Raw genomic sequence first — 14,719 nt, forward strand, 5'->3', positions numbered from 1 at the left:
CATCAAATTGACGATTTGGATCTTCTTGTGGTGTAAACCGTATTGTACTTCTGGAAAATTCTGGACTAAAAGGGCTTACGCCATATAAAAGCTCCAAAAATCTCTCTCGCTAACCAAACAGGCCTGAAAAGTGATAGAAATGAAATGGAACTCAAGGTGGAAAGATATTTCAAGCCCAAGGGTATTCCTGTAATTTACCACTCATATACCCCTCTCTTAAACCCTACCCATCAGGCCTTAGGACAAAACATTTGGGACATACAAGATTAGGGTTTTGCCAAGTCCTTTTTTCATTTTCCCTCATGGCAAAGCGTTTGATTCCTGCACTGAACAGGGTTTTGGTCGAGAAGATCGTTCCACCATCGAAAACCAATGCGGGAATCTTGCTCCCTGAGAAAACCAATAAGGTTCGTTACCTAATTTCAATTTTCTCAAATAGAGTAATAGCTTTAGCTTAGCCAAATCTCTATTAGTCATAGTTTTCTGTTCTGAGTATTGTTTTGATATGAATCTTTCATATGGGTTGCAATGTAATTGTGTGGTGGAATGTTTTATAATCAGAGCTCCTCCTTAAAGAAGGGGCTTCTTCTTTCATTTTGATTGATTTTGTTATATGTACATATTCTTTATCATGGTTTTGCTTCTGGGTGTTTTTTTTTTTTTTTTGTTTAAAAAATTAGTCTGGGTCTGTAATAACTTTTGCATTTTTTATGGATTTAATGGATGAATGGGTTCTGGAGATTTATTGTTGAGAGCCCTTCTTTTTTATTTTTATCTTTTTGGTTGCTTCCTTTTTTTTTTTTTTTTTGGTAAATTTGTGATTTAGTACAGTAGTCAGTGTGGTGTTTACACTGGATCTTGTATCTAGAGTGATTCTTAGAAGAACCAGAAGCAATCATGTTCCCTGCAATGATTCAAACATATGGGGAAGTGGGTTGAATTCTAGAGATCGATATAAGAGTTATTCTTATCTTAATCTTTTCCAATATTAGTTAGAATATGTGTATCTAGTTAAAGTTGGAAAGTTAACGATTTATTTTTTAGAAATATGTTAGAAAATTAAAGATTTGAATTAAATTTGAAGAAATTATAGATTAGGTTTTCATCTGTGTATGCATTTAAGATGAGGGAGTTGTGGGTTATGCTTTGGAACTCAAAAACAGTCTCTGTTTTTTTTCCTGTCTTTGGTATTTTGAGTCCTGGAAACAGGTTTGGATGGAGAGAAGAGATGTCTGTTGGTCTATGTGGTGGCTTTTGTAAAAAGAAGCTCAATGTTTAAATATTTTACACCACTCCTACCTTTTTATTTTTCTTCTTTGATCTTGATTCAAACATGCCTTTGTATGATTCTTGAATTTGGCTTTTTGAGATCATATGTCTATGATTCTTGTGGAAAGTTTATTACTTTTTTTTTTTTGATTTCATGATTCTCGTGTTTGGTGAAGTTATTTATTTATTTATTTGGCTCCCTTTGAGAATAGTGATTGGCTCCCATGCTCTGGGAGTTACCTCCTCGAAATACGCTGGCCCGATCAAGAGAGCCAGAAGCCGAAGTTGGGCACTTTCATGAGAAAGTAAAAGTTGAATGTTTTTCTTGGGCACTTTCATGAGCTTGCAGAAGTTTTTTTATTTACTTGACTCCGAGAATAGTTATTGGCTCCCTTTCTTTGGGAGTCGCCTCCTCAAAATACGTCAGCCTGATCAAGAGAGCCATAAGCTGAGGCTCTTTCTATTGACTCTGTTTGTTTCCAGGGTTGAACAAACACATCTCTTGAGGAAGTAGAAGTTGACTGTTTCTCTTGTGCACTTTCATGAGCTTACGATTTCCATTGCGCAGACTAATCAATTTTTTGTTTGGTTCGGTTATGAGAAAAAGTTCTGATTTGGTATTTTAATATTTTTACTGATTGATTTATATGTTCTTGAAATCATAGTTTTAAAAATCCTTTGCGTCATCGTGGACTCCCATGAGTTGACTCCTTTTCCCTTGGCTGCATTCCACGTTTTGCCACTGTGTTCTGCGTTTTGCCCTACAGAGTCAATAAAATGTTCTGCGTTCCACGCATTCGGGCCGAGTCAACAATGATTTTTCTTAGGCCGTGTTTTGCGCCGCATCAGCCATTTTAAACACTGCTTGAAATGAATCCGTAAAATGTTTCATTTATTGTTTAACGTGATTCGTTTGGTTTTTTTTCCTGTGCTTGATTCAGTTAAACTCTGGAAAAGTTGTTGCGGTGGGTCCTGGTGCTCGTGATAAAGGTGGGAATCTTATTCCTGTTGCTTTTAAAGAAGGTGACTCTGTTCTTTTGCCTGAATATGGAGGGACTGAAGTGAAGTTGGGTGATAAAGAGTAAGTATTCCTTTTCTTCTTCTTCATAAGATCTTGAACAAATGTTTGGTGTTGGACTTGGAGGCTTATCCATGAAGATTGCAATCTTCTGTCTGATGTAGATTCCTCCTTGTCTAATATGTTTGTTGCATTAATTGAATATTTATTGCTACTTGTACGTAAGGCTTGCAATCTGCTAACTGATATAGGTTTTTGCCCATCAAATCTTTTTCTATTGCTCCTTGTGTTGGAAAATTTTTGTTTCTTGACAAGTTGCCTCACAATAGTCATAATTTTGATTTGCTCCACGATGGTTGACTCTTTCGGTTTACTTTTTATGGCACTCATATGTTGGAGCTTCATTGTCTCCATGGTTTTAAATTTCAGTTTCGGACTCAACCGAAACCAAAATTTGGGCCGAAATTCGGTACAAAGATTCGAAATTTCAGCTTTTTTTGGGCTGAAATTTTGGCCGAAATTCGGTAAAAAAATAAAAAATAAGCATTTTATAAATTTCTAAAATTTCCAGAATTTCGGTTTTGGTACATTTTGGTTTCGGTCTTGAACAAAATCCGAAATTTCGGATTTCGGTCGAAATTTAAATCCATGATTGTCTCACAACAATGAGTAGATAGATTGTAAAGTCATTAAACTATGTTTTTTCCAGGATAAATCATCCGTAGGCACATCCATAGGCACTGCTAAGTTCTACAACCACTGGATATAGCAAGTGATGTGAGGCTTCCATGGCATTTGTTGGGGCACCTTTTTTCTTTGATGACAAACATGACGACAAATGGTGTTAAACTCTCGATTGTGCTCCTCTCACTTGCCCCTTGGAGATATCATAGTTGTCAAAAGTGGCTTCCTTGGGAAGGGTGTATTGCTTAGGTAAGACCGTCCTTAGTGGATCGGCACTTGGAGGAGAACTGACTTTCTGATTCCTAGAGTTGTTAACAATTCTATTTTTTTCCTTTGATAAGAAGAAACTGCTCATTTTAATGCTTATAATTCCTCAATAGCTAACAAAACCTTATCTGCCATCTCTTTTGGATTATCCATTTCTTGGTTTATCTTTGTTTTTCATCTTTTCAACATCTTAGATTTTCACTTTCCTTTTCTTTTGTACTTCATTATCAAGATTCCTTTAGAACTTTATTTTGAAGGAATCCCCACGAAGCTTGATTTGGAGAAAGTGTATGAGAGGGTTCCCAGGAGTGTTATGTGGTGGGTAGGGAAAGGAAAAAAAGTGCCTACTAAATATGTTGATATGATTAAGGATATGTACGATGGAGCAACAACTAGTGTCAGAACTATAGCTGGCATGTCTAATGAGTTTCCAATTACAATAGGACTGCACCAAGGATCAGCTCTAAGGCCTTATCTTTTTACTCTAGTTATGGATGAACTTACAGAGGGTATTCAAGACGAGGTGGTGTGGTGTATGTTATTTGCAGATGACATAATATTAATTGATGAAACCAAAGCAGGAGTTAATGCTAAGTTAGAGTTATGGGGAACTACTTTGGAATCCAAAGGTTTTAGACAGAGCAGGACTAAGACAGAGTATATGGAGTGCAACTTTAGTAATGTAAGGAGGCGGGGCGAGGATGTAGTAAATATGACTGGACAGGAGGTACCTACGACTCTAAGAGGGATATCTTTCGCTATCTTGGTTCAATCCTACATAAGGAAGGAGAGATTGAAGATGATGTTAACCACAGAATAAGAGCAGGTTGGTTGAAGTGGAAGCATGCTTCAGGAGTTTCGTGCGACTGTAAAATACCTACCAAGTTGAAGCGAAAGTTTTATAAGACAACTTTGACGCCAGCCATGCTGTATGGTTCGGAATGTTGAGCCACCAAGAAGCAGCATGTGCATAAGATGAGTGTGGCGGAAATGCGAATGTTTAGATGGATGTGCGGCCACACAAGGTTAGATCGAATTAAAAATGAAGACATCCATAAAAAGGTGGGGGTGGCACCAACGGAGGAGAAGATAAGAGAGCACCGCTTAAGATGGTTTGGGCATTATCCAATGTAGGCCTTTGGATGCTTCAGTGAGAAGAAGTGACTCGTGCCAAATTGATGGGGTAAAAAGAGGTAGGGGAAGACGAAAAACAACTGGGTAGAAACAGTGAGGAAAGACTTGAGGGCTAGGAACATAACATAGAACATGACCTTGGATATGGAAGAAAATGATCCATGTAGACGAACCCAACTAGTGTCAGGATTAGTCTTAGTCAATTTGAGCGGGGTAGATCCTTTCACCTTCTTCATGAAAATTTTCTAAAGGATTCATTAGCCGACCCAACTAGTTTGGGACAAAGGCTTAGTTGAGTTGAGTTTTAAGTATATTTATAGTATGTCGCTGCATCTAAAAACAAGGAGTTTGACGACTCTGGAAGTTGTAGGCTTGGATGGCCATATGATCAAAGCAAAGAAGAGCGATGTAAGAGGATAACAAGGAGCTTTAGATGTGTGCGGAGATTAGGAAAATAACTGAAAATAGTTGAACCAGATAGCAAATTAGGAGATTTCAAGGTAGAAATGGGATTGGGAACACTGTAACTAAACGATGGCTTCAAAGCAATGAGTTTATAAACTTTCAGCAAATACTAAAAAAAATATCATAGGATAAAAAACTATACATGTTAGCCTCACAATTCTTTTAAACCCTACATGTACTCAGTCCTAGATGTAACAATACTTGGAAACTCCAATTACAAATATGAAGTTAATTTTCATACCCTTTCTTGTATGTAACATTTTGTACATTAAAGGATTTTTGAAACCAAAATGGCAGTTTATGAAAATTTCAAGCGTGTTCGTAACTTTAAAAAACTATGTTCTAACCACCTAACAATAAAACAGCCTAATGGAACTCAATTATGACTCCTAAGAGGCCCTTGAAAATGCCTAATATAATACCATTATGAGAATAAAAAATTATATTTCTCCTCCTCCTTTGAACCGTGGCCTTTGCGCATGGTTGACATGATATTCCCCTCCATCAAATTCCTAACGGAAACTTCCTAGTTTGATGGGAAGCTCGCTTCCCCAGAAACTCGCTTCGGAAGCTAAGTTCTTCTCGCTTCCTAAATTTAGGCGAATCACGCTTCCCAGACACTTCCTGTGCACTTTCTCTTAACTAAGAGTATGCTTCCTTTTTAGGTGATTGCCTTCCTAAAAGAGTATTTTCTCCTTTTGATAATGTTGAGGGAGCGTATTTAAAAAAAAAGAGTGCATTTAAAACTTGCAAACTCATTTTTTAAGTTCCAAATGAAAATTATGTGGATCTTTTTCCAAAGACTTAAATTTAAATATATATTAATAAAACATGTGGCACTTGGGAATCGGATGATATCTATGAAAGAAAAGGCCTGACTATTTGGAGGGATATTTTGAAACTAAGATCCGAGTTTAGAAAGGGTTGCCGATTTAAAGTATATTCTGGTAATCGTATCAAATTTTGGAGAGATGTCTGGTGTGCAAATGAAGCTTTGGAGATCCTTTTCCCGGAGTTGATGAGGGTTGCTGCGGATAAGGATGCTATGGTGGGTGAGTGCTTTGAAAGGGTGGATAACAAAGTGGTTTGGTGCCCGAAATTTAGAAGAAGCTTTTTTGACAGAGAATTAGAGGCTCTCTTTGCATTGTTTGAGATCATTGAGAAGTGCTATATAAAGAAGTCAGGTGAGGACAAAAGGATTTGGATGTGGAACTCTTCCGGTTTTTTCTCTGTCAAATCGGCTTACTCTAAGCTGGCTCCGGAGGGGGAAGATTCTTGGGTGGCTAAGGTATGGTCCTTTCAGTGCCCCCCCAGAGTGACCTTCTTTGGCTGGTCTGTTTGCAGTGGGCGAATTCAAACTATCGAGTTCTTGAGGAAAAGAGGTCTCTTCCTTATTGATCATTGCCCTCTCTGCTTAGAGGACGGTGAATCTATAGACCATTTGTTCCTCCATTGTAAAATAGTAAGGCAAATATGGGGTTTAATTTTGGCAAGGTTTGGCATTAATTGGGTCTTTCCTCAGTCGATTCCCCTTCAATTGGAAAGCTGGGACTTTGTTCCTTGGAAGAAGAAAGGAAAGACATTATGGAAAATTTGCCTTCTAGCTCTTTGGTGGTCAGTTTGGAAGGAAAGAAATGGAAGAGTATTCGAAGGAAAAGCCAGTTCTGCTTTCTCCATTTTCCAGAAAATCATTGCTCTTTCTATTCAATGGGCTAAGAGTACCTCATTGTTTAGATTCGTGTCAGCCTATGATTTATGGGAGAGGTGGGAAACAATCTGTAAGGAAGGGGTGTGTAGGTCCAAGGTTGTTCAAAAATGGGCTCAGCCTCCTGAGGGATTCTGTAAGTTAAATGTGGATGGGGCATCCTTTGGGAACCCTGGTGCCTCAGGTTTTGGAGGGCTGTTGAGAGATCATGATGGTGCGGTGAAATGGGCCTTTTCTGGTCCAAATGGAATATCTGATTCTTCGGAGGCTGAAGTGAAAGCAGCTTACTACGGTATTCTTCATGTGGAAAGAACTTTGCTTGATAAGGTGATAATGGAAGGGGACTCCTCAAATGTTGTTAGATGGCTTGCAGGTCTAGCTCCTCCTCCTTGGAGATTTCTTAGTTTTTTTGATGAAATTGTTGACTGGGTGGCTAATTCATTGATCTCCTTTCTCCATATCCGAAGAAGAGCTAATGAAGAAGCAGATGCTTTGGCAAAGTCTGGTGTGAATAGGCAGTACTTGGAGTGGTTTGACGATCTTCCGCCTTGAGATATATTGTTTTTCTATTTGTTTCCTCTATTTTTATTTGCTTCTTTGTAATTGGACCATCTCGGTTCCGTTCTAATCTATTATATTGTGCCATTTCAAAAAAAATAATAATAAAACATGTGAAATTATAAATTCCTAAAAGTTGTAGTTTTAATTAGTCACAAAGTCTTGTTTGGTAATTGAATTCTTACTTATATTAACCTTTCCTCCCCAACCTACTACAATCATACTCTTTCTATGTACTTCTTGTTCGCTTCCAAGGAGGCTTATTACATGTTTCATGTTGACTTTCAGTGGTGCTTCTCACATATTTTCTCTTTAGTTTCTATAGAGTTGCTTGCTTCCTGCATTTTCTCTTTATAAAGCCCCTCACTCCCCGCATCACTTTTTGCACTCACTTCCCGGTCTGGCAACTATGCCACACGCACGCAAACATGTGGAAGAAACTCATCATCAAGTTTGTTTTGATGCGTCCTTCTCAAAAAAAAAGTTTGTTTTGATGCATTCTCCATTTCTTCTAAAATATTGCGAGAATTCTTCCAGTTGAATAAATATTAAGTAGAACCCATTATTTTGAGCTCCATGGTTTGTTTAACATTTTTTAGAAATTTATGTAAGGACCAAATGGAATAATTTGCATCATCCATGTATCTGGCATCTTATACATTGTGATCCTCACGACAAACGTTCTTATACTCAATGGCTTGTTGAAGGTAGTTTGTAATCAGCGTCACCATAATCTTTTGGGGATCTTCATTAAGAGTAGTGGTCTTAGTTAGATTCTTCATACAATCTAGTTTGTCCGCCTTCCCCCTTCCATCCATATTGCAATTTGGATCTTTAGGTTCTTGTACATTTGTATACAACATTATATCCTTGTTGATCAAAACTTTCAGTTTATCTTTGCCACACGTTTGGGAAGAAAAGAAGAAGAGAAGAAGAGAGTCATAGTGGAGAAAGAAAGAGGAGAAAAAAATGTGAGTTGTATCTCACTATCTCCAAGAAAAATGTGAGTTGTGTCTCACGGCCAGAATAGAAGATCTTTCACATGCTCAACAAGAAGGTTACACCGTCTCGTATCAGTACCGTGTTCAATGGAAGGGAAGACCTCCTAAAGATATTACATGTGTGACTGAAGAACTGAGGTACAATGATGTTCAATTATTTGTTGAGTTCGAAATTGACAACTTGGGAATGAGTTCTTTACCCAGGGAAAATGTTGCAAATGTGCAAACAAAGGCTCCAAGGATATTAAAAATTTATGTACAAAGGAAGAAAGAGGGTAGGACTTGAGGATTTTGAGCCAAAATGGACCAGAATTGCTGATGTTAGCGTGGAATTTTAACAGGTGGACCCAACCACATTAGATGGGGATGAAATTAAAGGGCAAACTTTTTTTCTTCAAAGGGGAGAATATTGAGTAATTATATCAAGATTTTGGAAGGACTTTAATCAGGGTTTTAAAGAGTCCTTATTCAATTCAACTGTGAAGTCTTCAATACCTCTGAAACTACTTTAACTCTAGCAAAAGAGGAGTTTTAACAATGATGGAAGCTTATCTGGAATGGGGCATGATTTTGGAAGTTGTTGTTGATTTAGGACTGTGGTTTTGAGTTTAATTCAGCTGCTTTAGTTTTTAACTGAAGGGTTGTATTGGGACAGTTGTTAGGTGAAATTTTGATGATCAATTAGGACTGTAAGAGCTTTTCTATAAATGAGGGGGTGGCCACTCCACAAAATTTGTTTCATTTATTCTCCTTATTTATGGGCCTTTCAGTTTGGTTTTCCTGTTCAAGTTGCTGAGATTTCGTAACTCAAAATATTTCTCTCGCTACTTTTCCCTCTTCAGTTCATCTACTATTATTGCATTCTTTTCTCGTTTGGCTGCTGCTTTGAGTTTTTTTTTTTGTGAAGTTCCTGCAGGGTGGTGATTGTTTTAGTTGGTTTGTGATTGGAAGTTATTTTTATAGCCCTTCTTTGCATTACCCATGTGAGTGAAGTTCCTTCTCTGATTGGGAATCCAAACCCATGAACTCTTCTCGCCCTGTGGTTCTCAATGAAGCAACCACAGATGCTTCAATAGCTTTAGAGGAGATGGAGATCACCACTGCTGCAAGTCTTCAAATATAAAGTTACCTTCCTTTTAGCGCTCGTCCATCCCTGCCGTTGTAGAATAATTCATTCAGATCAACCTTGTATTTTTTGGGTGATGCCATGTGTCCACCTACATAGTTTCAAATTTCCATCGAAACCGACATAAAACGACCGAAATATTTCTGTTTTCATCCCCACCAAAACGCAAAAAAAAAGTGTAATGAAACCAAAATATGAGTCTATTAGTGGTATACTATACCGGCACGTGTTACATAATATTTATATGAATTGCATGTGAAATGTGGTGCATTCATTTTGCATAAATATTTATATGAATGGCATGTGAAATGTTATGTGTATTGAATTATCAAAACTTGCGTGATAGTGCATGTCAAGGTGTTCTATGTTGTTAAACCATTATAGGTGGTTTTTTTGTATGTATGTGATGGTTTTTGAGTGTGTATGGATTATTCTATGCTTATTCTAGTACTTCTTGAAGTTTCATCTTAAATGCCCTTCATTTACATGTTTCCATGCGTTTTTTGTAATTTTACAAGATTTCTATCAAAATTTTCTTATGAATCCGACATGTTTCCATTTCCATCACAACTGAAACACATAATGAAATCGAAACCTGAAACCTTTTCACCCCATTGGCATTTTGTATGAATTACCTTGAGCATTTGAGGCAGAACTTTATCCTTCTCTTTCAATTGAGTGATGAACATACTGTTTTTTTTTTAATGGTTGGTATATGGTCAAATACAATGAAAGGAAAAGGAAGCAAACAAAAACACAACTGTAAAATACAATAAAGGCACAATAAAGGCAAGCGAAGAGAGGAAATGACTCAAGGCGGAAGGAAGTCAAACTGCTCCAAAGACTCCAAATAAACCCCATCCCTAGCTAGTCCATCTGCAACCCCATCCGCCGATCTTCTTACAAAGATACTCTCGAATCGCCCACTATTTTTTTGATCTCATCAAAGAATTGAGCAGATCATAGATTGGGGACCACTCAACCATCAGATCACATTGAGAAAATCCCCTTCTAGATCAAAGAATTGAGCAAATCATAGATTGGGCACCACTCAACCATCGGATCACATTGAGCGAATCCCCTTCAACCACCACTTTATCCAAATCTTCACCTGCCACCAGTTTAATCCCATGGTGGACCGCTCGCACCTCCACCTCGTTGGAGTCGCCCATTCCAACGTGGCCTAAAAACGCCTACTTCACTATTCCTCCCTCTTTTAGAGCTCCCCTATCCCTGCCGGTCCTGGATCTCCCAAACTAGAGCCATCAACGTTTAGCTTTAGAAAACCTTGGGCCGGAGGCTCCCATTCATGCACGATCAAGGGTCTCATTTCCGAACTGAAGCAAATCTCCCTCCAACAATTCCATAGATTGAAGGCTGGCACAAATTTAAAGCTAGGAAAGATCTTTACCCATGCTATTGTTAATGCAATCGCCTTGAGGAATATGAAAGAGACGCTCTTAGCGTACCCCTTAAAAACCCTTGCATTCCTCTCTTTCCAGAAAACCCACATTACTGCAAGGAAGGAAACATTCCATAAGATTTTACCTTTCTTTCCAAGGAGCCAGCTGCTAGCAGTTCAATAAATCAATGAGGGTCTTAGGAATCGCTTAGGACATACCAAATCCTCCCAAGATGCCATTCCAAATTTCCCGAGCTAGCTTACAATGAATAAACAAATGATTCACTGATTCCTCATCCTCTAACAATAGAGCACAATGATCTATTATAATTGTAATCCACTTTCGCAAGAAGTCCACCGTTTGAATCTAGTTGAGGATAGTTGCCTAGGCAAAAGTACACTCCCTGGGGCTTGGGTAGTCCAGGCCCTAGCAATACTGGAGACAACAGGGCAAGACACAAGGAAATGATAAAATGATATGACGGAAAACTCCCTAGAAGAACTTCCTACACATACCCTTATCTGAACCATCCCTCTTTATGCAGTATCCCTCTAAAATTTCAAAAAGCCTGGCCACAGACTGACTGTATAAAAAATTCCTTCTAAAAAAAGCATCCAGACAGAGGACCCTGTCCTCCCCCTCACAACACCACAAATAAATCCGGAAATAGATTCCTCAAGAGATATGAACATATTGTACTCTCCAAATCCTCGATATCATGTTGTCAATTTTTACCAATCTTTTAAATCAAGTTGCTACCCTATGAAAACCGAAGGAAACAAGTAGTGTAGAGGGAGCTCTGTCACATTTACGTATTTTAGGGCCATAGGAACTGCACCATATAAAGTGGAAAGAGGCTATTTACACTGAACACCACTGCCACAAAAACAAGATAGGAGTGTTAATTATACCTTGCAAGAGTCTTAGAACTCAAATCATCAATAGGAAGTGTGCTCGTCATGGAAGTTCAATGCGAATTCCCATTACCGACCTCCAAATTTGTGATATCTACTTCTTCAGGTTTTTTTGCAAGCCCTCCTTCATCACCTGATGAACTTTCTAGAGAAATGCTCTACTGGTTAAAACCATTTCATTATTCATCATAGCCCACATCTGACGCCTTCTTTGTCTCTCCAAGTTTTGCCTTTAACAAGGCATGATAGCTACCTTCGTAAAACATTTTCTCATCATATATCCATTTGGTTGACAACAGAGTTTCTCCCTTCTTCCATCATCTTCCGTGGCAAATAGGCCTCCTTGACAGATCATTTTGCTCCCCCAAGGGGAGCTTGGGGTAGGGACTTTATCCCATCCCACCATGAACGTCCTTGGAAGAAAAACCCCATACCCAGGCCTGCACCAGACCCTCTTTCAAACCTTAGCATGTACCATGGTTTTAAATTTCAACCGAAATTTCAGATTTCGGTGGAGACCGACACCGAAATCAATAATACCAGAACGGTATTCTATTTTGTTCGAAATTTCAGAATTTCAGTTGAAATTTCGTTTTCCATCGAAATTTCACGCAAAAAACTGTTTTTTTTACAATTAAATTAATATTTATGCCCAATAAAATATCGTTTTTCTGGTTTCGCCGGATTTCGGCCGAAATTTCGACCAAAGGTCGAAATTTCGATTTCGGTGGGGTCCGAAACCGGTACCAAAACCGAAATTTAAAACCATGGCATGGACAATGCTACCGATACTTGAGTTTGATTTACATCATTATATAAAGGCAACTGATATTTGCACTACCATGTTTTGATAATTGCATAAACTCAACTTGTCTTTTTATTAATAGCTGTCAATGGTTATAGCAATTCTCAAAAACCTCTCAGAAGCCAACTAAAAAAGAAAAAAAAAACAAGCTTGAGTATGTGCAATTAGTAAAATATGGTAGTGCCAGTATATGTAGCCTATATAAATTTCAATTGATGAAGAAAAATGTAAGGTATGCAAACGGATATCTGGATTACTAGAAATTGAAAGTCGAAACTATATCTTTATCAGATAGTATGCACATAATTCTAATATACAAGAAAAATGATAAATAAAGGTTTCCGTTTTTTCTTGATACCTGTGCTTGATTATGTTTCTAAAATCGGTATTGGAGAAGGCATTTCTTTAGCAAATGGATGCTCCTAGTTACGTAGGTGAACCTAACTAGGGGTTTGGATGAAAAGGAGCAAATGATGAAGACAAACTCCTAGTTAGGTCCACCTATGTAACTAGGAGGCTCAATTTCCTAATAAAATGCCTTTTCCATAGTGTTTCGTAAATGTCTTTGATAAAATTCAGGATCGAGTGCGAAGCCATGAGAAATAGGCTAATACTGATGCGCCGATAGGCTGGTGGCTCGTAATTGGAGTAGAGAGAGGGCACATTTGGAGCTGTTTCATTTTCTTCCTCCATGATTTCTATTTGGTCTTGATATTGCTTTGTTTCTGTTTTCTTTTGCCTTTTTCTCTTGGTCTGACCGCCTCCATGATTTTTGTTTTTTGTAATAAAATTGGTCATCATTCAAGAAAAAAGGAACAAATGATAAGACTGTTCTGGTGGTACCTTACATAGAAACTACAAACTGAAAATTTTACTTATCAATTCTTGCCCATTGAAGTTCATGCTTTATGCTTAATGATATGCTTAATGACTTTACAAGTTTTGTCTTTCTTTTTTAATGTTTAAGATCTAAAAACTAATGACTGCCACAAACTGTTTCAGGTATCATCTTTATAGAGATGATGATATACTGGGAACGCTGCATGATTGATGAGTCGGACCTCCCCGCCTCCTACCAGGTTTAAACAATAAAATGCGTAAGTTTCTTCTGGTTTTCCCATTGATGCAATTTTGGGTGGCATGGAGTATATGTAGTTTCTATGCATACAGCTACAGTTACGCTATAGTTTCTGTTTATTGCAACTAAATTTGTTTCTTATTATCTTCCCTTGAACTCGTAGATGAAATCACCATAATGGTATGCCATTATTGGAGAAAATCTCATGGACAGTAAAGGCAGGCAAATGATATTGGTGCTACCATGTTTTAATAATTGCACAAACTCAGCTTGTCTTTTCTTTTATAATTAACTTTCGAAAGCTTTTCTGGAACTATAATAACCCTTGACAGCTGTTTATAAAACACAAGCTGTATTTGTGCAATTAGTAACATGTTAGTCTCTGACCAGTTGATAAATTAATGTTCCATGGAAAAAAACTTTCATGGCGGCCAAACATGGCCCGATATGGTCTTTTTGGGATGGTTAAGGTTAGGGCTGGCAATTTCACCCGTGAAACCGGGGATTCCCCGATTTGAAGCGGGGCGGGAACGGGGCCTTAAAAAATTTCCCCGAAGCAGGGGCGGGGCGGGGCGGGGATGGAGATGCCACACACCCCCCCACCCCCCCCCCCCATGCAAGCCATTATCAATATCCTCTTATTTTAGTATTGTTTTAGTGCTTTTTAAGTTAACAGTAACTTTTTTTTTATGCTAGTGATATTGGCACTACCATATTTTGATGAGTGCACAAATACAGCTTGTCTTTTTCTTTTTTTGGGTGTTAAAAGTTTTTTTGAGGTGAGGATTTTTGTGCGGGGCGGGGATGGGGATTAGGTATTCCCCGCGGAGCGGAGATTGGGATTCCCTGCCATCCCCGAAGCGGGGATGGGGGACGGGGAATGGTCCTTCCGGAAGGGACGGGGAATGCAACATCCAGCCCCGCCCCGTACCCGTTGCCAGCCTTAGTTAAGGTTGCGTTTTTCTTCGATCCGTAATTTATTAATTTTGTTGTTGATTCAATTTTGCTTACTCAAATCATCTTATTTTCTCACAAACATGATAATTACTATGAGATTCACTTGCAAAGTGTTTCCCGACAGTAGGAGATACCGTAGCCCAAAAGCCACTTTGGACAATCGTAACCATTTGATACATGAACTGCACTAGAATTTAACAAAAGGGCAGGCAAGAATTTCAAAGTGTAAAATGGAATATTTAGCCTGGTGGTTTCTGGGCTGTCATTGTATGTCAGTGTATTCCGTTAAACCAAGTGAAAGTTCAATAAGTTGAATTGTGGGAAGACTTTTAAAA

The 14,719-nt window shown here is 38.3% G+C and overlaps 1 protein-coding gene across 2 annotated transcripts; it reads left to right on the forward strand.

The window, feature by feature from the left end:
• Positions 1–225: 225 nt before the first annotated feature.
• Positions 226–13,628, forward strand: LOC143852937 (10 kDa chaperonin, mitochondrial-like). Of its 2 annotated transcripts, XM_077362602.1 has the most exons (3): positions 226–407; positions 2,211–2,350; positions 13,352–13,628. In XM_077362602.1, the coding sequence occupies exons 1-3, from the start codon at positions 303–305 to the stop codon at positions 13,398–13,400; spliced, it is 294 nt and encodes a 97-aa protein (XP_077218717.1). In that variant the 5' UTR covers positions 226–302; the 3' UTR covers positions 13,401–13,628. The 2 variants fall into 2 exon arrangements, with proteins under 2 accessions (XP_077218717.1, XP_077218718.1); XM_077362603.1 differs by lacking the exon at positions 13,352–13,628 and having other exon boundaries at positions 2,211–2,354.
• The last annotated feature ends 1,091 nt before the right edge of the window (positions 13,629–14,719 follow it).

Source organism: Tasmannia lanceolata, unplaced genomic scaffold (genome assembly GCF_043159265.1).
Source record: "Tasmannia lanceolata isolate RefF3 unplaced genomic scaffold, GAP_Taslan_0.1 ptg000019l, whole genome shotgun sequence".
Lineage (NCBI taxonomy): Eukaryota > Viridiplantae > Streptophyta > Magnoliopsida > Canellales > Winteraceae > Tasmannia > Tasmannia lanceolata.